General features: G+C 45.7%; 1 protein-coding gene across 1 annotated transcript; it reads left to right on the top strand.

Moving 5' to 3' along the window:
* Window positions 1–4,327: 4,327 nt before the first annotated feature.
* Window positions 4,328–20,807, top strand: C8B (complement C8 beta chain; the record flags this gene model as incomplete). The annotated part of the gene is made up of 12 exons (XM_082287403.1): window positions 4,328–4,404; window positions 5,767–5,893; window positions 6,935–7,076; window positions 7,766–7,907; window positions 9,929–10,061; window positions 10,680–10,877; window positions 12,224–12,464; window positions 14,288–14,416; window positions 15,146–15,309; window positions 17,425–17,578; window positions 19,192–19,260; window positions 20,656–20,807. The coding sequence occupies 12 exons, from the start codon at window positions 4,328–4,330 to the stop codon at window positions 20,805–20,807; spliced, it is 1,728 nt and encodes a 575-aa protein (XP_082143529.1).
* Window positions 20,808–23,211: the final 2,404 nt, after the last annotated feature.

Here is a 23,211-nt window from a genome sequence, read left to right as displayed (position 1 = left end):
ACCTCTTCCTGGCTGCGTTTTAGGTTGTGAAATACATTTTCATGCACTGTTTCCTTTTTTCTTTCTTTGCTTTGTGAAGAACTCCTGTCCTGTCACATTCATATTTATTGCTTCCCTGGCAAATGCTGTTCCCAGTCAGAAGAATACCATGTCAGAGAAATGAAAGGGGACATATGTTGGCAGTTTTCCACAGAGGTTTGACTGTTCTCTGCAATTCCCTCCCTGAGCCAACGTGGGATGCACACAATGGTGAAGGAGCGCAGTGAAAGTCCATCTGACCAGCAGGCAATGGAGGCACAGCTCCTGGCTTCTCCTTCTGCTCCTGTTTGTGCCATCCTGGGACTCACCCCCTGCTCCTGGCTCTGGTTTGATGTCACTGCTGCAAAAGTCACGATTTGCAAGAGTATTTCTCTCTTGTGCTGGGGTCTTCCATGAATTTGTCTTCTCGCACTGATTTGCTTTTTAGGATCAGCCCCATTAAAAACCTGTATTTTGTTGTTTTTAAATCCCCGAGGTAAAACTGGCATCAGGAAGAATAAAGGTGTGTGGGGTTGTTTTTTTTTCTGGTTTTACTTGCTATCTGAAAGTGTAGGGAAACTGAATTGCACATTTCATCTCATGACAGTGAGGAATATGGGAGATACCCTGATAGGATTTCCTGAGTACCTGTAACATGGCCTGTCTCTTTCTAAAATTATCCTACTGGAGGCAGGAAATATCAGGTCTATTAGTGAGACAGCTCTCCAGCTATTAGTTTTTAGAGCTTTAAATAGTCTTATCTCAATGGATGTGTTTGCCCTGTGGCTCATCTATCACCCTAAAATGTTTTATCAGCACCTGAAAAAATCTCAATGAGAAGAATAGCCTCAGATGTTGCCCATTCAAGGGGCTTTCAGATACAGAATGGGGTTTTATTTAAAAAAAAAAAGGTCTTTTAAGATCTTGATATTGTTTGCTGGCTTTTCAACCCTATTTCATCGCTCCCCTGGCACCACTTCTATAAATACTCCTCACCGGCAAAGAAAGGAAATCACAATAGATTAAAGGAAAATCAGGTTAACAGGCAGCAATCTCTGCCCATTCAGCCTCAGACATTTGTGAAAATAAAGGATTAGGAAGAATTACTGCCAGGTACTAGCTGCAAAAAAATCCTTTTGTGGCATCTTTGTCTTCTCTAACAGTTACTAGAGGTGTAAGAACAGCTCTCAGTGTCTGAAGTGAGCTGTATTTGAAGTGAGCAGAAGTTACAATGCTGTGAGACGTTGGATTTTCTGTAAATTTTGTGCTGTTTATTTGACATACGTGGATTATGAGTGTCCTGGGTTTTTTCTTTAAAAAATGGCGTTTCTAGTTTGAAAATAAGTTTGTGTGTGTGGTGTTTTGAGGTCTCATGGAGAGGGGATGGGGCATGGTGGAGTTTTCTTTCTTTGTCTTACCCCTCTTCACAGGACCTATAGAGCTTTCAGAGTAGGTGAACCTGTGCCAGATTTGGCCTCAGTCATAATGGGACATAATTTTTAGTGGATCAAAAGCCAGAAGAGGAGAATTAAGTTCAGCAAGGTGAGTTTTTTTATGTCCAAGGCCTTTCATAGACCAGCCTCACACCAGAAAATAACGGTGTTAGTAACAGAAGTGGTGATGCAGTGGGGTTAGTTGTAAAAGTCTGGAAGTATTCCTTAGTTGTAAATTTTACCATGTATTTGCCACCTTATGTTCTTCACAAAATTGGTGGGAAGCTTCCTTTTACCTTTGAATGAGTTTTTTCCACAGAAGAAAATGTGTTCTTGAGTTCCGAAGCAGGGAATAAAACAGTTTTCTCACAGGAAAGAAAGAAACTTTTTGAAAAGTGCCCTGGTAGTTCTATAAACAGCTGCATGCTGGCTCCAGTTTCATCTTTCCCGGGGAGGGCCTTTCAGTGCTGATGTGTTTCAGTTTTTCTTTTAACAGGAAACTGCCATTTAAAGCACCATCATGTTTGGTGAAACTGTGTGGGATTTACTTACAGGGAGCAAGGGCTCGTAAAGCAGGGATATGAGCTCTGCAAAGGATGTGTTGCATTTGCAGGCTCTGTGTTCATGGTGGACATTTGATTTTCAAGTGTGATGAACCCTCATTCAGCAACATAGAGAGCTGGTTTGGGACTTGAGCTCATCAGAAAGCCATGGCTGCTACAGTCACCAGTGGAGAAGGAGCAGGAATGGAGAAGAGGACACAGGCAGTGTTACAAGGCAACATTCCCACTGATCCATGGACCTGAGGAAGCAGAAAATGACCTGTGGTTGCTGTCACAAATTTCATGTGTTAGACCTCCCTCTAATTAAACCAAGTTGTAAATTATGTGTAAAACCTGATTGTGTTTCTTAGTTCTCTCTGAAAAGTATGTTGAGGTGTAGGAAATTCTGTCTCATGGGTCCCTGCTCCTGTTTTAACCTCACTTCTGGTAATTCACCGCTTCTGCCTGTTCACCACTGAGATGGTGAGAGGCAGCAAAACAAGGACAAGCAGCAGAGAGAAGCTTGATTATTCCACATGCTGGGATCGCCTTCATGGTTTGCAGTTGAATCTAGAGGGTGCTCTGTGTTTATACTACTAGCTTATCTTTTACTGCTGTTGAAATACTGGATGTGTGCTGTATTTCCCGGCCAGCAAAGGTCCCGTGGATAGAGAGGTCTTGTCTGTAAGTGGTTTTTTTTTTTTTTTTTTAGTCATGAACAAATGATTAACAACTGAATCAATTGTGCCAGAGGTTGAGCAAGCCGTATCACACAGGCACATCTTGGGTTCAGGCTGGGGCAAAGTCATTTGGAAGAAGAAAAATCAGGCAAAAGAGGCAAACAGAAAGCTTTGCACAGCCTGAATCATCTCCCCTAACAGTTTGTCCTCCATGTCTGGAGGGCAGTTTATCACTGTGCTCAGTAACTGGGTTTAAAAAAGGGCTGCCTGAATTACACTCGTTTATTTGGAGCAGGTTCCTGCAAGGATTTGGTTCATGTGCCTCTCTGTGTTAAATTGTTATCATCCACTGCCAAACCAGAAGGATGCCTCAGCCAGTTGCTTATTTTGCAGAGACGTGGCTCCACAGGCAGAGTAATGTCAGTTGTAAGGTAACTGTGACACACTGAGGTGTAGCACTTGGCCAGGTAACAGCACTGAGGTGGTTGGGTTTGTTTGGTGTTAGTGAATAGGAATAGTTTTATATATCTACCATTCTTCATTCCCGTAATGAGCTAATTAAAATGTATGTATTATTTGTGTCATCAAAGCACTCAGAGATGTACCCCAGAGCGAGAGATTGCGCTGCTGTAAGCCACAATTGTTCAAAGTCAGGCTTTGTCTCTTCAAATACATTGTCCAGCAAGGGGAAGGGTGGGGAAACACAATGATATTCCTCATTCTGTACAGGGAAACACAGATTGAGAGAACTTTCCTCCCTCTAAGATGCTTGCTGTAGGCTAAGACTAATAGGAAGATGAAGGGAAAGACTCTTGTGTCTCAGGAATCAAAAAGCTGTACCTAGAGGAAGAAGCAGCAGGATGTGAAGGCTCAACAGGCAACCAAAGAAAAACTCCTCAAGGTTCTGATCCGCCTTTGAAAACCCAACTGAACTGATGGGAGCCAGCCCATGGTAAGTTCTCAGCCCAGTCAGGATCTTTTAAGAGAGAGAATGACTCAATTTAGTAGCAAGAAAACACCAAGATATCACATTTGATATCCTGAGACATTACATTTGATACCCTGACAGGTCCTACTTTCATGGGCTCAAGACTTCGGGTATGTGGAGCAGAGTCTCTGTGGAATGGCCCAGCCAGGGCTGGGGCTCTTGTCCTCCCCAGCAGTGGGAGAGACAGGGCAGAGAACTTTCAGGGATAAGGCTTTCCCTGAGGCATGAGAATAAGTGCTTATGCCTTGTGTCTGACCTTCCTCTGGAAGACAGACATGCAAAGCAGCAATAAATAAATGATTCTGCACTCTATTCCTAGAAAGCCAGCTCGAGTTTACTTATCACTTCCTTCTTGCCAAGACTCAAATACATTTCATTTGTTGAAATATTCATTTTGTCCACCCCTTGAAAGGAGCATTACAAATGAAAGTGCAAATTGCTCCTGGGCAGAGCTTTGCTTCCTGCCCGCTCGCCCTGGGAAAGCCATGTGCTAACAACTGCAGCGTTTACCTTGTGAGCCTGCCAGGTGCTGGGTCATCTGCTGTTTACAGGGTGGCAAAGCAGCTCAGCAGTTGCTGGTTTTCTGCTTGAACCCCGTTCAAACCCCTGTGAGCAGACGGGGTGGGGGTGTTGGTGGTGTGGGATCGCCGGCCGTACCTCGGAGCGATGAGCGCTCCGCGCCCCATCAAACTGCTGCTGCTGCTCTGGGCCGTGCTCGGCACCCAGACTGCTCATGGCTTTGGGTGAGTGAGTGTTTCTGAAGCCACATCCACGGGATGACATGAGAAACCATCAGGATCAGCGCAGGCTTTGGTGTTGTGCAGGCTGTAATTGCTGTCGTGAGGGATTTCTGCGCCGGTAACGGTGAAAGATGTTTTGAAGGGAGCGTGGGGCAGCGTTTCCACCTTCAGAGGAGTAATCCTGGTGATAAATCGGAGCTGACAAATTGCCACACTCGTGTTGTAACGTGGAATTGTTTGAACATGCAGCCTCCTCCCATGCTGGCTGCCCCACAGAGTGCTGGGCACACAGGGGGTTGGTTCCTTCAAGTGCAGCAATGGTGAGAATGTGGCTGGGAGCTGTTTCTTTCTCTGCTGGTGTAATAGATGTTGCTGTTTCAGAGAACTACATCTTGTAATCTTTCCAATCTAACTATATTTTTGCACTGTTCTCTGAACTTTGAGCTTTGATTTCATGCCTCAGCAAGCCGATGAGGTTTTGTAATTCCTTTATTCTATGTGTTTTTTAATATGCTACAATGGGAGCCCCATGCCAGGCACTAAATCATACTTAAAACTTCAGCTGATGCTGTTCCTTGTCTGGGTGGAAGAATTGGGAACACCGCTGTGGTAGTTTCCTTGTCAGACTGGGTATGAAAAGAAACTAATTGTCAATGTTTTACTAAAGCTCCCCACTTGAAGGAGGTGCTACAAGGGAGCATTTGTCTGGGACGAGGATTTAATCAGAAATCCTGAATCCACCAAAAGAGGAGGCAGCATTTTAATGGTGGCATTGTGGAAACCTTGGAGACAGTGGTCATGTGAGGGGATGAAGTAGTGGCTGGGGTGAAGAGTAAAGGCTCACACTTGGAGTTCAGGTTCATTATTGGGTTGAAAGGGATTAATGGGTTAATGACCTGTGAACTGAGAGTAGAATCTAAAACTAGTGGCTTTGGCCAGCTTGGGAAAAAATGGGCTGCTGGGCAGAGACACTTGAACCTGGTTTTCAAAAATGCTGAGTGCATGCTGGGACCGGTGTTTGTCATGGAGGTGTCTGACCCTGGGAGCCGTGGGGCAAGGGCAGCAACTGATGGTGAAGGTTTTACTGCTTGCACAGCTTGAGGAGAAGCCCAGCTTGGTGGATTATGGGTTGAGTTTCCCATGCTGGCACTTGAAGGGTGGGTCAGGTTTCATACAGAACCAGTGCCAGTGGAATCAATGCCATCAGGATGAGGACTGAAATCCAGAGGCTGCATGCAAAGCATGGTGAGATCTAACAAGTGTTAGTTCTCCTCGGTGTCTAGTTTCACACAGGCATAGGCTGAGGTGCCAGGGCCTCATAGCTCAGAGTTTCACGCCCTGAATCTCTTGTGGTGTTGGACACAGTGGTCAGGAGTCCCCGAGCCCCGGTGACAGCAGTGACCGCTCCGTGAGTGCCCCGCCGCAGCCCCGCGACTGCGCCCTCTCCGCCTGGTCCTCCTGGAGCACGTGTGATCCCTGCCAGAAGAAAAGGGTGAGTGTCTATGGTCTAGGGACCACCTAGAAAGAGGAGGTGGGAGCTCCTTCAAGCCTTGTCCTTTTTGTCCATGGGGTTGGACAAACGAGGGGGGCTGCTGAGGAAAGTCCTGTACAGCTGAGACTGGGGGCTTTTGCTTTCAGGTGGCTTTTAGCTCTTCAGCTCACCATCCCCAGTAATTCCAGTGCTTTCCAGGGTGCCTTGCTGTCCTGAGAAGGTGTCGGCCCAGGCTTTGCAGGGACTTTCCAACACAGTCCTGTTCTCCCAGCATCGGTGCAAGGCACCTTCCCCACTAATGGTCCCCTCTGGGACCTGGAGACACTTGGTGCCTCTCAGGATTAGGATGCTTTTTCTTGTCTGCCAGCCAGCATTTTCCAGCCAAGAAGCCCCATCAAATGAAAGTAATGATCCCAACAGCGTGAAGAGCAAAATCCCCGTTGCTAGAGAGACCTCTGCTAACGAGTTGGAGAAGCTGTTCCCAGGCTTAAGCAGAAATAACCAGTGATGGGAGTTGGGCAGAGTGAAGCTTCATATCAAAGAGTTAATCTCGGAAGCTGGGGAAAAAAGGAGGGCTAACATATTGGACGGAGTAATTGACTGCTTCACAGCAGTGTTGTGGGCGGAAAAAAATCCCTAATGATACAGAGGGGCAAGTAAATACACTGACAGAAAATAACAAGGGATGTCGTTACCAGCATTAATTGAAAGAGAGGAGATGGAACTGAATCCTTCCTTATTCTTGCAAAGTTCCGCACTGCACTGTCAGGCTCATTTACACAAACTGTCAAAGAAAGCAAACTTTCCTTCATCCCTCCCAATCCTCAACCCTTCCTCAGTAAAATTAAAACTGTCGCAGATCAGAAACCTTTGAAATGAGGCAAATTACCAGCATCACACTTCTGCGCTGACACTTTTCTCTTTTAATATGACAGTGCACTGAGATCAGATCTCGGTGACACAACGTTTGTTTTTCAACCAGAGAAGCGTAAAATTCACCATTTCTGTGTACTTGAGTCAATATTTTTTATTTCATCACAGTACAGATTTGCCCGCCTGGAACAACCCTCTCAGTTCAGTGGAGATCCCTGTGATTACTCTGACAGAGAAACTGAGGACTGTGTCACAAACAGTCCTTGCAGGAATAGAGTTCGATGTGATGGGTTTGTGTGTGCAGTTACAGGTAAGGATTTGGGGACTGGTGGTGCTCAGATAATCAGGTGTCACCTCTGATGCCACTGTGCTGAACTTTATGCTTCTGCAGGAGTTTGCTGGGCCAGAGGGGTGCCAGGAGTTGACCTGGCTCCATCCATGCTTGTGTTGTGTGTCAGTGACTTTGAGTGAGTCTATTACAACATCTGTCTATCTTTAAAATCTCCAAGTAGGAAATTATAACCTGGTTATATCAGCAAAATCTGTAGCACAAGCGACAGCAACAAGAGCTCGGCACCTGAGATGGGGCAAAGGAAAATGCCTCTGCTCTCCATCTTCCAGTGTTTTGGTGAGACTGAAAACACTCAGTAACTGTGGACATGGGAAGAGGGGAAAAGAAATACCATATACAAGGCCTGCTGAAACAGCATGTTTGTTCTCTCCAAATGAAACAAAATTACCAAAACATTCTATACTTTTTTATACTTTTAATTACTGTGGGGTTTTTTCCTAAGCTGAGCAAGGAATTTTAAGATTATGATGATTTTGAGTGAAACTGAGCAGATGGACTTTGGGATCCATGCAGATAGAGAAGAATTTTTTTTTTCCAGCTAGATTTGAACCATTAATTCCAGGACTTTCCTATTTTGCTCCTAGACTCCATGTCAGGGAGTGTGATCACAAGATTGTTTTATGAGTGACTTTCTCCTTCCATCCTAGGGAGATGCATTGCACGGAGGCTGCTCTGCAATGGGGATGACGACTGTGGGGACCAGTCAGATGAAAAAAACTGCAAAAAAGTGTTCAGGAAATGTGACCAGAAGATGGAAGAGTACTGGGGGATAGAGAATCTGGCAAAAGGGTGAGTCAGTGGCTTTGATGAGATGCTTCCTTGCTTAAGGCTGAGAATGGTCTAATGTGACTTCAGACAAACACTGAACAGAGAAAAGCTGGAGCAGTTGCTGTATCCAGGAGTGAGCTGGGATCCAGGAACCTGATCCAAAGCTTTGTGGACATGGACCTGTTAGAGCAAGTCCAGAGGAAGGTCACCAAGTTGATCAGAGGGATGGAGCAGCTCTGCTAAGAGGAAAGGCTGGGAGAATTGGGATTGTTCAGCCTGGAGAAGAGAAGGCTTCAGGGTGACCTAATTGTGGCATCCCAGTGCCTGAAGATGGAGAGAGACTATTTGCAAAGGCCTGGAGTGCAAGGACAAGGGGGAATGGCTTCCCACTGCCAGAGGGCAGGATCAGATGGGATATTAGGAAGGAATTGTTCCCTGTGAGGGAGGTGAGGCCCTGGCACAGGGTTCCCAATGGAGCTGTGGCTGTCCCTGGATCCCTGGCAGTGTCCAAGGCCAGGTTGGATGGGGCTTGGGGCAATCTGGGATAGTGGGAGGTGTCCCTGCCCATGGCAGGGGGTTGGACTAAATGACCTTTGAAGGTCCCTCCCAACCCAAATCATTCCATGATTCTTGGGGTTTCTATTCTTACACCCTGTATTGGTGTGGTGGGGAGGGAGAAAGGTGTTCAAATGTCTTTGATTTCTTCCATGACATTGAGAGGTGGTGGGATTTTTGTGCTTTGTGTGAGTGGGATAGGGTGAACCTGCATATTAGCAGCTTTGTGGGGATTAAAATCTAAGTCTGAATTTATTCGGCTTTTACAGGCTAAGATTGTGACAACTTTCTGTAAGATCAGACTGTGTGAAAAGAGGGTTTTTTCTTATTCTACAGGGGAAAAATTGCTTTTTACATTAAAAAAAAAAAAGAAGGAAAATCATATTGCAAGGAAAAAATACAATTTTCTCATTATTCTCTGGAGATACGGCTGCTGCACATGTCATTGATAATGCTTTGTACTTCTGAGTTTAATCAAAATTAAAAATAATGTTGGACAATTATAGGAACATGCTTCTCATCTCTTTGAAGCTACAATTGCTCAGTAATTTGCTTTTAGTGGACTTCCCCTTTTTTCCAGATTGTTCTAAAATTAGAGTTAATTTTTTTACAGCTTCAGAGTCATTATCATGCAAGCCTCTCTCCCCAAAATCAGGAGAGGCAGATCCAACAGAGACCTGGAGTGCTGATAGTTTTTTGTGGGGTTTTTTTGGTGAAGTTTCATCCCGCCAGCAGCAATGGGAAAAGCAAACGATGGGGTTTAATCTCTTCATCTCCACAAACTGCATTGCTACATCCTTTCTTAGAGCACACAGGTTAAGGTTTCTGTCCATCATCCACTGAAATCAAAGGAAAACTCCCTGTGGTTTCAAGGATTAGTTGAGCTGTTGCTCAAGTACCTCTATTCTTGTTCCCCAGCAATTTTTACTGTTGTCTACTGACCTCTGGTTGATCCTTGACCAACCTGGCAAAGATTTTGGCTGATAAACCGGAACAAAGAAATGTGAATTAAAAATCAGTCTGGATTGATGGCATGGATTGGCAAACCTGTCTTTGAAGGTTCTGATGGATGCTGTTGATATTTGGGGGTGCTCAGGGTGAGCAGCCTGGTGGGGTGGGGGTTTGGCTGGTCCAGTTTGTTCTGCTTTTCCTGGAGAGTTCCACTAAAGGCCACAAAGCTGCCAGTGCTGGTGGCAGTAACATTGGTGACATTCCCAGCTGGGGGGGGTGAAAATTGCCCTTTGTATTCATCAAGTGTCAAAATTCAGCTCTGTCTTTTCCTTTCTTGTTAGTCAGTTCTTTGGCAGCACCTGGGTTGGTTGGACAGTGGAAGAGGCCAAGCTTTCCTTTGGGGTTTCAAAATAAAAAAGTGTGAAACAAAGAGCCCGTGGCCAAACAAAATCTTTTTCCTTTCTCAGCCAATGCATTTGGTGTTTAGCTCTGAATTGATGGTACCATAAAATATTGCTGTTCTGCTTCATCTACAGGTTGAATATCTTCACAAACAGCTTGGAAGGGTTGGTTCTTGATCACAGGTACTATGCTGGGGGATGTTCTCCCCATTACATCACAGACACAAGGTTCAGGAAGCCATACAATGTGGAAAGCTACATACCAGAGGTACGTATCAGCAAGTAAACTTACCTACACATATTCCAGTGGATTTAGTGCCCAAAGCTTCATTGCTGGATCTTTTTTTTAAAAAATCCCCAAATTCTTGACACCCAAAAGGATCAGGCTGATTTCACCCTATTCCAGAACACCCTCATACCCCACGCGCTCCACGATGTTGAACACACCACGTGCTTTGTGTGAAAACTTGTTCCTGTCAGGCATCAAAGCTGTATTTCAAATATTATATATATATGACCTTAATGCTTTTGATGACGTGATGCTTTTGAGTGCTGCCCACTAGGAAACCTTTTCCTTTTAGAATTTGTACTTTAATTGATGCCTGTGTTTAAGATTTCGCCTTCTTTGCATAAGATTGACATACTAAGTGAAAGCCTGAGGACCTTGCAGTGTGGAGGAGACAGGGGCTTTTCTGCTGCTGTAAATCAAGCATTCTTGAAGTACCTGTGTTAATAATAATAGTGCTTTGCAATTATACAGGGCTTTTCATCTTCAAAGTGCAAGCATTAATTCACAAGTATATTTGTGTCTGCATTCCTTCCCCATGCTTCAGGTGTGCAATCGCTATGCAGGAAATGAGACGTGTTGTTTTTCCTTTCTGTTTAGACCAAAGGCAAATATGAATTTACAATGACTGAATATGACTCCTACTCAAATTATGAAAGCAGTGTCCTGAAGGCAAAATTTTCGCAGTCAAGCTTCGGCTTTGGTATAAAAATACCACGAGTGTTTGAACTTGGTTACAATTCAAATGACATGAGGTTCAAGAAGTTCTTTCAGAGGATGAAAAGATTTTCTTCAAGTGTAAGCACTGCTCCACTTAATTCCCTGCTAATGTGTTCCCTGTGTGTGTGTGTGTGTGTGTGTGTGTGTTGGTTTGATGCTCCTCCTCAGGTCAGCAGCCAGGACTGGGATAAATCAAATTTTTTTCCCCAACTGGATTCTTCCATTTCTTCGAGTCTTGACTACCCCCACAACACCTTCCTTTGTGTTTGCAGCATCCTGGAGCTTTTCCATTCAGCTCTCAGCCAGGGTCTGGGCTGCCTGACCTTTGAAATAAGCCACAACTTGTTGAGAGGACTCAGTGATCCTTGTGGGTCCCTTCCAGCTGTGGATATTCTCTGACTCTGAGTGGGGTCTGTCCAGTGCCCTGCTGGGCATCCACCTTTGAATGTTTGTCATGAAGTCATCTAAAAATTGAAACTGAGAAGCCTGTTCAACTTGAATCTATAACTCCTATGACTCCCATAACTTTTCTTTTTTTCATCTGTTGTTGCCATAAACAAACATAGCTCATATCAGTGGTTAGATAGCATCACCAACCTGTGTCTCCTTTCAGTATAAAGTGTACTCAGGAATGGCAAAGTGTTCCTTGCATTTGCTTCCTGCAAAGTGGCATTTCGCACAACAAGATCAGTGGCTGATGAGAAGCATTTGCAATAGATATCCATAAAGAAACCCCAAATTAAGTCCTGATTTTATTATTGAAGCTGCAGACCTCTATACTGAACCCTCCCTGATGTGCTTGTGCTGCTGGCTCAGACAGCTGAACACTAAATCCTTTAAACTTAGTGAAAGACATTTTCTGTCCCAGACTTTTGTGCCAAAAAGAGGAGAGAAAAAAATGTATCCATGTACACACATCTACACAGAGACATATAAATGTGTGTGTGTGGGAGAGAGTGTTTGTGTTTTCTTCTTTCCTTTCAGTTTTGATGAGGGCATACTCTGTGAAATACAAATATGAACCTAGCTCAGCCAGAGAATCACCATTTCCCATACAAATCATGATTTCAGATGTCAGAACTTTTCAGGAGAGGGCTTGTGAGAGATAAAGTTTTATTAGGGGTAGAGCAGTCCCATGGGATGCTGAGGTGTCCTTGCGTCCTGGGTGTGCCACGTCAGAACCAGGACCCTGCCCTTCCCTGTGTCCCAGTCGTGGCCTGACTCTCAGGAGCTTTACTACTAAAAGTTTTCCTTTGGCAGAAGTTAGCTGGAAGATTTCCAGTTAGGAGATTTCCAGTTAAAAACTGTGAAATTAATAAATCCTGGCCAGCGCTAATTGTTTAACTGCAAATAACCCCACGTTGCCACAAGAATGACATCCCTCACTCCTCCTGGATTCTCCTGTGCTCCTGCCTTTCCTGCAGTCCAGCAAGTTCATCCACGCCCGTTCTGAGCTGGCTGTTGGTGTTTACAAGCTGAAGCCCCGAGCCCTGATGCTGCATCACGAGTTCCTGCAGAGGCTCCGGCAGCTCCCCACGGAATACAGCTACGGGGAATACCGGGAGCTCTACAGGGACTTTGGGACACACTTCATCAAGGAGGCCACTGTTGGAGGCATCTATGAATATACTTTGGTCATGAACAGCGATGAGCTCCGCAAGGCGGGTACGTGCATCTGATGGTTGGGAAGGAGCTTTGGGAACAGCTTTTGGGTGGTAAAACCCCTCTGCAGGCACACAGGGATGGCTCAGGTCTGAGGTCGGGAGAGGGAGATGATGGAAGAAGGAGTCAACAGCATCTCTGAGAAATCCTGCAGGAAATGTGGGAGTGGACGTGCTCCTTGGCAGTGAATAAAGAGGTTTTCAAAGCATGCTCAGCATCATGGACTGGATTTAGTTCACAAAGAAAGGCCCTGTGGCAAGTATTTTAGACAACACGTTTTAGAGGCTGACAAGATGTTGAGATGAATGAGAATCGTGGATCTTAACACTTCTGTTAGCTTTGAAAGCCTTCACCCAAGTTCTTTTTCCACTGCCTTTCAAATGGCAGTTTTGAAACACCTTTAGCCTCGAGAGCTTTTCCAGCACGTAGGAAACAGTAAATAATTTGCTGGGTGACTCTTGAGCCTGACATTGCTCCTGCTCTTTGGCTCTGGCTCCCTTTGTTGTGAGAAATGATGATTGTTGTGCAGGACAGAGCGAGCAGTGTGACATTAATCAATAGCTGCACTCTCAATTATTTATTCATTGGCAGGGGAGTGAGGAACTGCCTCCGCTGTCTGTTTGCAGAGGCATTTATTGGGCTCTGCTTTGTGTGATGCTCAGTCTGTTTGCTCTTCTGCTGTGTAGGAAGTTCCTTACTCTGGACTCTGGTAGAGCCCAGAGGGACAGAATTTAGACTCGGATTTCAGGTATTCAAATTCTAACAGAGTTTCCCAATTTCTCAGCTGTTGGTGTGAGCCCATCACAAGCCACGTTTCTTTGAACTGAAGTGTATTATTGTTTGCATCAAAATGCTCAGTGTCTGCTGACCCACATCAGCATCCTGCAGCAATGACAACATTTTCACTCAAGTGCTGAGCTGGGCTGTGAGTTCTCACCAGGGTTTTGTAGGTCCAGTCTGAGAATTCAGGGTTTTCCCTTCAAATCCATTATTATGTTTGTACTGTCTGTGCTGGAACTAAAGTTTTCTTTTGCAGATCTGGTATCACACACTGTGTTACATGGTTGGAACTTGCTCTGCTCTCATAGAATCATATAATAGAATAGATATCCATAAAATCCAATCTGCCACATCATAGAATCACGGGATCCTTTAGGCTGGAAAAGCTCTCTAAGATCATGGAGTCCAAACTCTTAACCCAGCACTGCCAAGGCTGCCGCTAAACCACGTCCCCAAGTGCCACATCCACATGTCCTATAAATCCCTCTGGGGTTGGTGACCCCACCCTTGCCCTGGGAAGCTTCTTCCAGGGCTTGGTAACCCTTTTGGTGAAGAAATGTATCCTGATAATCCAATCTAAATTTCCGTGGAGCAGTTAAGGCTCTTCTGGCAACAGAGAATTGGAGATGGGAGCTAGTAAAAGGAGGAAAAGCTATCTATTCCTCTTAAAAAGCCTGGCTCCTGGGGATGGGGAGGGGTGGTGGGGAGTTTGTGGTTAGACATCCACTGTTTTCCCACCCACTGCAGCTCTGCTTAACCCAGTACAGCTGGGTGGATGTCTAAAATCCTCCTCTTCCAGCATTTACCTTGCATTTCCACTTGGCTTCAGAGTTCTATAAAACACAGAGATTTCATTTCATATAGTTCTGTTAAATACCAAAAAAAAAAAAAAAAACCACCCAAAAAAAACCAACCTTCTTCATCTTATCTTTTTTTTTTATTCCCCCAAAGCAAAAATACTCATCAACTCCCATGTTCTGTGTACATGGAGATAAAACATGGAACAGTTGTATTAAAACCCTACAATTTTTGGTTGTGTATTTAAGGTTATTCTCTGAGTGATGTCCAGAAATGTGCACAGAAGGGCTTTAACATTGGTGTGAATCTTCGTGTAGTCACTGTGGGGCTTGGAGTAGATTCAGCTGGCTGTAAAGCCCTTTTGAAAGAGATTGGAGGTAAGCATGAAACACTTCTGCCATCTCATTTCTTTGTCATAGTGAAAGGAAGATTTTGTGAGCTTGCCTGTCTGAAATATTTCCCCACTCCCTCACAGCCACTTTTGGGTCTCCTGGCTAACCCCAGCCAGGCTTAACAGAGGAGGAGATGTCTCAAAGCTTGGGGTTTTTCCAGTATTTTCTGTGTAGAGAGTAAATATCTGCTCAGCATCCCAAGGAAAAGCAGGGGCAGATCAACCATTACCCACCAGGCCAGCACTGTGTTAAATATCAACTCCCACCTCTGAGCAGGGCAACCCAGCACGCCCCTTTTTGCATCCTGATGGGGAAAACAGGGAGGTGATGGTGTTGTGGGATCCTCTGGGGACGTGGGGAGCTGGGGGTGTGCATGGGAGGAAGGTGCACCTGGGAATACATGGAGGAGAACAAGGAATCTTCCTGGTGGTGAGGAGCATCGGGCTGTGCAAGGACCTGTGGGCTTAACACCATAGGGAAGAAATTTAGGGGAGAGATGCAGGGTGCAGGATGGGGAATTCCTGCAGGGGAGCAGGAGGGACACAGCACACCCTTTGTAGGAAGCCAGGTGAGAAACACTTGTGGCCTTTTCCCTTTGCCCTCTGAGTGGGACGTGTCCCGTAGGGGGGTGTTGGTTTGCTGTTCGCTGGTCACTGCAGCCCACAAAGACACAACCTGGGCAGAGCTGGGCACTTTCTGAGGGTGTTTTTGCAGACAGCACTGCCAAGAAGCAGTTTGTGGAGGATTTCCTCGCCCTGGTCCGCGGCGGAGCGAGTGAACACGTCGTCACCCTGGCCCACAAGGACGTGCCCACGGCCGAGCTCATGCAGCAGTGGGGAGAGGCTGTGCAGTACAACCCTGAGATCATAAAGCTGAAGGTACTGCATCCCTCACTTCCTCCAGCCTCAGCTGAGCACTTTGGAGAACTCTGTGTTTAGATAAACAGGATTTAGAGAAAAAAAAACCCGGGAATAATGGACCTCATTGCGCGGCATAGCTTCTCTAAGTGAGATTCAGAAAAGCAAAGGTGTGATGCTTTAAAGGGACTGTGGTCAGAAATACACAAAGTAAACAGCTTTAACCCTTTAGCTGGGCTGTGCAGATGCCATTTCTTGCTGCCTGCCAGGCAGATCAGACAATCCACCTTCTGTTTTACCAGTGTATAACTTACCAAAATTATATCTGGCAGCATGTATTTTATAAGGACTTCTATTTTCCTTGATGTTTATCAACTTCTGTGAGCCCTAGTGACAATTCTTTCTGGTTCATAAGGTCAAGTGGTTCACGGTGTATGCCTGGATGTCTGTGAAGCTTAGCTGAACCTTAAAAACAGGAGTTTGGCTTTGAAGAGTCAAGGAATTTTGATCCTGGAGAGTTTTAGAAATGCAAAAAGCAAGCATGCCTCATCGTCTTTAGTGTCGAAATGAGTGAATAGAACAAAGGTGCAAGAGAACATCCTTTTAAACAGGAGTTGGTTGAGGTGGAAGTTGATTTATAGTTGTTTTTCATTGTAAAATTTAATTTTAGGCAAAAATCTTTACATTTGTAAAAGAGAGGTTTTTCTCCAGAAAGACGTGAACTCTAAAAAGGTGAAGCAAGCAAAACTCAGTAATTTGGAAATACAGCCAGTGCCCATCTGGCACTTGCTGCAGCCCCTGGTGTGCTGTGGATTGAGCGTCCAGAAATGCACTGGGAGGTCTCAGGGCAGGAGACAAGAGGAATGCAACCCTCTGCCCCAAATCCCACACATCTCCCATGAGGAACTGAGGTGTTCTTTGTCTTGCCTGGCATCAGTGACCAGGCTGCCCAGTGAAAAAGCTCAGGCGGATGTAATTTGGATTTGGTATCTTCATTTCCATACCAATATCCCTGTGGGGCTTGAAGATCAAAAGTACCAGCGGAGTGTGACTAAATGTCAGCCCAAGAATGCTTAGTTAGGGAAAACTAAAGCAAATCAGTTCATAAATCATCTGCTGGAGGGACTTGGCAGGTCACTCTTAGTGTATTTCCTCATTTGTATGATCTGAATTCAAAAAGCAAAGTATGGATCACAGATAATTGATGAAGAGTGGCTGTACAGCAGCAGGAAATGAGCATTTTTTTGCTTTTTATTGGAACATTCTTTGGTTCTTGTAGTTTGAACCTGTGACAGCAGGAGGGTGATCCTTTCATGCTTACTGTGTGTGGCCTGCATGGCAGTATCTCTGCAGTGAGGATGGGAATTTGGGATGGATCCTCTGCTGGCACATGGAAATACCACCCCACTGGCAGTAGTGGGTGACTGGCACTATTGACACCCCACTTCAACTCTCCCTTGTTCTCAGGAGGAAAATAAATGAGTGAGCCAAAGTCTTCTTGATCCCTGCACGTTCACTGTGTTGTGCACCCCTTTGCCTTCTCTCTCTGACCCCATCTGCACATGGAGATCAAATCCTCTCCCTTCTGGAAGGGAATGGAAACCCTTATCTGGGCCCCATAAAGACAGAAACCAGCCTTGAAATGCAGGAGTGGTGGAGGTGGAAGTGCTGATGTGAGTCCCTGTGACTGGTGCCTCTGGCTGTGCTGGGGCACTGTAGGAGGAGGTTTTTGTGGATGGTTTTTAGGAGACATTTTTAAAATCAGAGTAAGAGGTCACTCAGAAAACATAAGTTTGAGCAAATCTGATCTATAAATGTCTGTACCAGGAATGTGGATGAGAAAGGATTTAATGAAACTCCTGTGCAGCTTAGCCTGTTTGTCAGCCAGCAGCTTGGCTGCTGTATTTTGTTACCCATTTCGACTGCTCTGGTGTTGGAAACCAAGGGGAGCATCCTTGGGTGTATTCCTGGCATTGTGGCCTTGTTGTTCACAGGGTTTTAGCAAATAGCAATGGGAAACCTGGAGTTTGTGCCACACAGCCTCCATGTCCCTCTCCAGCTGCGCCACCACCGGGCCTTGGGATGTTCAGAGTGTCTCGAGCTTGGGAATTAATGCAGTTTCTCCCCTCCCTTTAGGCAGAGCCACTGTATGAGCTGGTGACTCCCTCTGATTTGGCTGATTCCACCAAAATAAAAGAGAATCTGCGGCAGGCTCTGGATGAGTTCCAGCTGGAGACCAGTTCCTGTCGCTGTGCTCCGTGCCACGGGAATGGCATCACCTTCCTGAGAGGTACAGGGATCCTGCTCCTCTTTTCTGCCCTCTTGATTGAAATCAGCTGGGAATTTGTGGGGAGCACGTGGCAGGCAGTCTGCTCTTTAGTTTCTCCTGTCATTTCTTTCTCAGGTAATTACTCTGTTTTTAAAGTTGCTCTGTTTGTAAAGTCCCAGTAAGTAAAGACAGTAAAGTCAAGGGATGTGTCTTTGTAATAGGAGTGAGCATTATCTGTATCAGTTTTACAGAAGAATTTGTTACTTCTCAATTATCCACTTAAAAAAAAAAAAATCTTTGACGTCTTTAAGTCTCCTCCTTTTGCTTTTAAGATTGCTTCCATCCTCCTGGAGAAGCGACTACTGTCTCAGCATTAATTAGTGTTTGTAAAAGTGTTGTGAAGATGAAAAGCACCATGTAAGTGCCAAGCACAGTGATCACCACCACCTCCCCGTTTCTGATAGAAGCTGTCCTCCTTTGAAAGCAGGCTGTGATTTTAAAAATGAAGGGGAAAAATAATCAAATTAAATGAAAACTGCTCTGCCTAAACAAGAGGTATATGATGTGATGAGAGCTTCTAACAAAGGGACCATTTTGTCAAGTGCCTAATTCCAATCTGCATCTGCAAAAGTCCTGATGAGAATCGTTATCATCAAATTGTATCTAATGCAGAAACGATCACTTCAGGTACCAGCCAGCTGATTGTAGCACTTCAAGCATTTGTCTCGTGGTGACCTTTGTTTAAATAACTTTGTAGGAGATGAGTCTAGGTTAGTATTTCATTTAGGATCTTCTCAGCAAAAGGTTTTAAATGACCATATATTTTCCTAAGTGGGAACTCTCCTCCAGGTTCTAGACTTGGGATACACACCACAGTCCTGGGCAGTCAGAGCAGGGATTTTGGGCTTTTCCTCTGCCACAAAGCCAAGTTAGGATATTTCTGTCCTGGTTGTTCTTTCTGGATGGTGCAGTTTGTTCTTTATCAGTTTTACCAAGAGCTCTCTCCAGAGACCCTACCTGCAGTGCTGTGTTCAGCTCTGAAACCCCAAATACTAAAAGGATGAGGAGCTGCTGGAGTGAGTCCAGAGGAGGCCACAGGGAAGGCAGGGTTAGGTGGGATACTGGGAATTAATTCCTGGCTGTGAGGGTGGTGAGGCCCTGGCACAGGGTGCCCAGAGCAGCTGTGGCTGCCCCTGGATCCCTGGCAGTGTCCAAGGCCAGGCTGGGCAGGACTTGGAGCAACCTGGGATAGTGGAAGGTTTCCCTGCCCATGGCAGTGGAGTTGGAATGAGACGAGCCTTAAAATCCTTTCCAACCCAAACCATTCCAGGGTTCTGTGATCTCTTTTGGAGAGGAGCAGGAGGACTCTGTGGTCCCCTGGCTTGTGGAATTGCACCAGCGAGTCTGAGGTTGAGCTGCAGGGCAGGAACAAATGGCTGGGGAGGTGAGAGGGGTGGCAGGGCCATCACAGCTCCCCTCTTTATTGGTATTGATCCCTTCAGCACTGGAGAAAAATGATGGCATTTCACCCTCTGGCCCTTCCTCACAGAAGATGAAGTGCTGGAGAGGAGTGGATGCCTGCTGGGAAATGTGGCTCCAGGTCTGTAATTCCCACCATCTCTGCTTGCTTTCAGGAACAGAGTGTGAGTGCTTGTGTCCCCTCGGCTACCGCGGCACCGCCTGTGAGATCAGCAGGAGGAAAGGTGAGAGGCTCCCAGCTCCAAGGAGACAATCCCAGCTGGGTTAGGAGTGTCCAGGGATGGCAGCTGATGGGTGAGGAGTGATGCCAGCCCTGGCCATTCCCAGTCTGCCCAGCCCAGTGCACCCAGTTGGGCCCCTGCAAAGGGGACAGCTGTATTTTCCCTGCCCTCTTCCGAATTTCTCTGCCCTCCTGATGAGGTGGGTTTACTTTTGCAGTTCAAAGCTGCATGTACATGCCTTGCAACCAAAATACAAACTCCTGCCTAATTTACAATCCTTGGAAAGCCTCAGGTCTCCTCCTCAGGAAACAGCTCTGTTTCCTAAGTTTTCCCCTTTGATAAAGCCAGCATGTTGCAAACTGTTCTCCCCCAGATATGCTACCATGCATTTTAATCTTAAAATCTTATTACGTTGTTTTGAAGTATTTATTAATGCTTCTTGGTCACTTTATATCTCCTGCCTCCTGACTGATGTTCTTAACTCCTTCTAGTTTAGGATCATCTGTGAATTTAATCATTTTGTTTACTTCTTCCAGCTCATTAATTTAGATGCTAAATAATACCAGATCCCAGGCACCCGGAGCTCTGGCACTGTCCCACAATTTGATGCACTGCATTTATCACTGGCTTTGTTTACAGCCTTACCCGGTGCTCATTCTGCATGGCTATGTCCAAACTGAGCCAGGCTGAAATGCACTTTAAGCCAAGATTTCACTGAACCAGGGGTCACTTTTGTGTGTGTTTCTAAGGAATCCCACGGAGCCTTGAACTGTGGAGTCTCAGACACCTTACCTCAGCCTGTTTTTCACACACATAGTCACATCCAACCCTCCCAAAGCTCACACCCATCCATTTGTCAACACTGTAACTTCATTTCTCACTCCCATTTCCTCCTTTTATGTGTTGCCTCCGTGATCCTCGGGATTTTGAATTTATGTCACTCACATGCTCAGGGTCCAGAAGAATCAGTGTAATAGGAAAAGCAGTGGAGGCAAAGCTGAATAGTCAAGCTGTTGTTCACTGAGGTGCTAACACTGCCCCTACCACCTCGAAATGTGGCTGAGACAAGTTTAGTTGGTCTGTTTCTTATCTAGGCTTGGACTAAGACAAAGAGAGAGACATCCTTCAAGCAAATAAAAAGCTAATTGACTTTTTTCCCCCCCTTTCATCTCTTCCTGAAGTGTAGTTTGAACAAGTACCAGAAATGCTGAGCAGAGAATTAACATCTCTAAAACAATTGCTCATTGTTAATGACTCCAGTATATTGTTAGTGATGTGGACAGGGGCAGAGCTGTTTGTACTCAAGTACGATTCATGGGAGCTGACAACTCTTCCCATGGAACAAGCTGCTTGTTCCTGACAATCCTTTCCAGCTTTGTTGTTTGTTTTTTTTTCCAGATGCTGCTGTTAATGGAAACTGGGGGTGCTGGGCCAGCTGGTCCCCGTGTTCAGGGGGCCAGAGGACCAGAAGGCGACAGTGCAACAACCCTGCCCCACAGAATGGTGGCTCCTCGTGCTCAGGGCCAGACTCTGAGACAGTTCCTTGCTAGAGAGAATCAGCAGGAACTCCCACAAAACTGATGGGCACTTGGCAGACTGCTTGGGAAGACATCACCTCACTGAATTTCTGAGTTGGCCTTGCTCTGCCCTTGGGTCTCGTCCAAGTCAGAAACGTTTCAGAAGACAGTGGGAGCTGGGAGGGTGTTAGGAGCCACACCTTTGGACATGCAGTTGTCCCATGGGACTGAATGTGCTTACTGACCTCAATATTTTACCTTTTCCCTGTCTTTATTGCAATGAGACAAGCTTTATCTCTGTCTGCATTTGGTAGCTGCATGATTTCAAATTGTACTGTCTTGCTGTTGAAGGTTCCTTTGAGATAAGAAGAGACACTTTGATCTTACGTGCAGCAGGATGTGCACTAATGCACAGCTTCTGTGAAGGCAGCTGTGTCATGTGGAGCAAAATACAGCACATTAAAGCCTAAATCCCAATGAGCACAACAGTGTCTAACGTGACATTTAGAGCCACTGTGCCTCACTACTCTGCTTTCCCAATTTACTGTGTTGTTCCCACCCCTGCCATGGGCAGGGACACCTTCCACTATCTCACGTTGCTCCAAGCCCTGCCCAGCCTGGCCTTGGACACTTCCAGGGATCCAGGGGCAGCCACAGCTTCCCTGGGACAAATGGAACATTTTGAAAAAGCTGTCTGCACATCCCCTGAGGTCTTCTGCCCTTAGTAGCTGCCTTTGCCCCAAACAAGCTCTGGTTCATCAGTGTGATCCCATAAAGGCCAGTATTCCCACTGCTGCTGAGTCCACCCAGGGTGGGACATCTGACCTGGGGAGAGTTCACTGTGAAAAGAGACAGACTGAATGGTTTGGCATCCCTGGAGCTGTGCATCACAGTCCAGGTCTAACAGCAGAGGAACTTAAAACACTGTGCACCATTCCATGAGCCTGGATCGTTCCAGGGCCTTGCCTCCTACAGCTTTGTTGGTGGTTAATAGTTTTTGCAAAAACATTTGGTCGGGCCTGCTGCAAAATAACCAGCGACAGCTTTGCTCCAAAAGACAATTCCACCAGTGCAAAGTTGCTCATGAGTGTTGTGAGTCTTCTAACATCTGCAAGGTCAAACTCTCTTCCAAGGGTTTTTAGCAGAGCTGCTGATGGTGGGGTGGTATTGCCCGTTCCTTTCCTTTCAGACTGACGTTGTCTGAATGTAATTCCTGTGAGAGCAGCTCAGGCTCTCTGACATCTGAACAATGGAACATGCATTTAGTTGTAGCCCTCATGCCGCCTCCACACTTATCGACAGGGCTTCTGTGACAGCTTTAAGAAAGGCAGAGCACATTGCATATGTAAAACAAGAGGGCTCTGTACTCATTATGGGCTTCATCATTTAGCTGCCAACCCAAAACATTTCCCTTTTCCACTGCGTAGCTGCACTATCTTTTGTGTGATGGAAATTTGCCCAGAGATTCTCTTTTGGGTCATGATCAAAGAGGTCACTGTTTGTGTGAAGTAGGATATTCCTCCAAGTGTTTTGCAGGGGCTGTGTAGGAGCTCTGGAGATGAGGACCCTGAGCATGGTTCATGGGTGCCTCTGAGGACACAAGCTGCAGTGTCATTGCCTGCCCTTCTCGAGAATCATCGATGTAATCTGATTAAGGACATTTCTCAGATGAGTCAAGGGGCTTTTTTAAATTTAACCACCTTTCCTGAGCATCAAGCTGGTTAAACACACAGCAGTGGTGCCTCTCTCCACTGCTGTGGCAAGGAGAGCCAAGTGTAGCGACCTGAATTGTTCCCAAATCAGAAAAACCCAGATTTTTTGAAGTGGTGGCAGTACCTGAGTTTGTATATTTGGGGAGCCGGGGTTTTGGAGGAAGAGAGGAGAGATTTGACAGTTGTCAAGATCATCAGGATAGTCTGACTGAAGAATGAGTTCAGCACTGGTTGAATATTCAGCCTGTAGGCTTAGAAGCCTCCCATAAAGGACATAACTTTATCTTGTCCTTGTGATTTTGTGCTTTGATTCGCCTACCTAATGATTTATTATAACCTGGGGGGCAATAAAAAATACTGTGCTGAAGCTTTTATTGTTTCATTTTGGTTCACATTAAATTTTGGTACCATCTTTTACTGGTGTTCCTAACTCTCACTCCAAGTGTAAGTTCAGATTAATAACCCACGTGTGAGGGCTCGGGAAGGCTGCAGGCGGCTGTGCACGTGTTCAGCTCTGCTTGTGCTGCTCTAGCCCATCCCTCTGGTTAAGATACTGGTCTCAATGGGCTCTGCTACATCCCATGTTGTATTTTCACAAGTTTTCTTGAGGAAAAGAAGAGGATAGACATGGAGAGGCTGTATTTATTTGCACCTCCCTGCTTGAAGACATTGCTGCTGTGGTACAGCAGCTACGGAAAATCCCAGAGAAGTGTTTCAGGTGAGTT

Source organism: Coloeus monedula, assembly GCF_965178545.1.
Source record: "Coloeus monedula genome assembly, chromosome: 9".
NCBI classification, from domain to species: Eukaryota; Metazoa; Chordata; class Aves; order Passeriformes; family Corvidae; genus Coloeus; species Coloeus monedula.
Note: the sequence above shows the minus strand (reverse complement) of the source record. Positions and strands in the feature narration are given on the sequence as shown.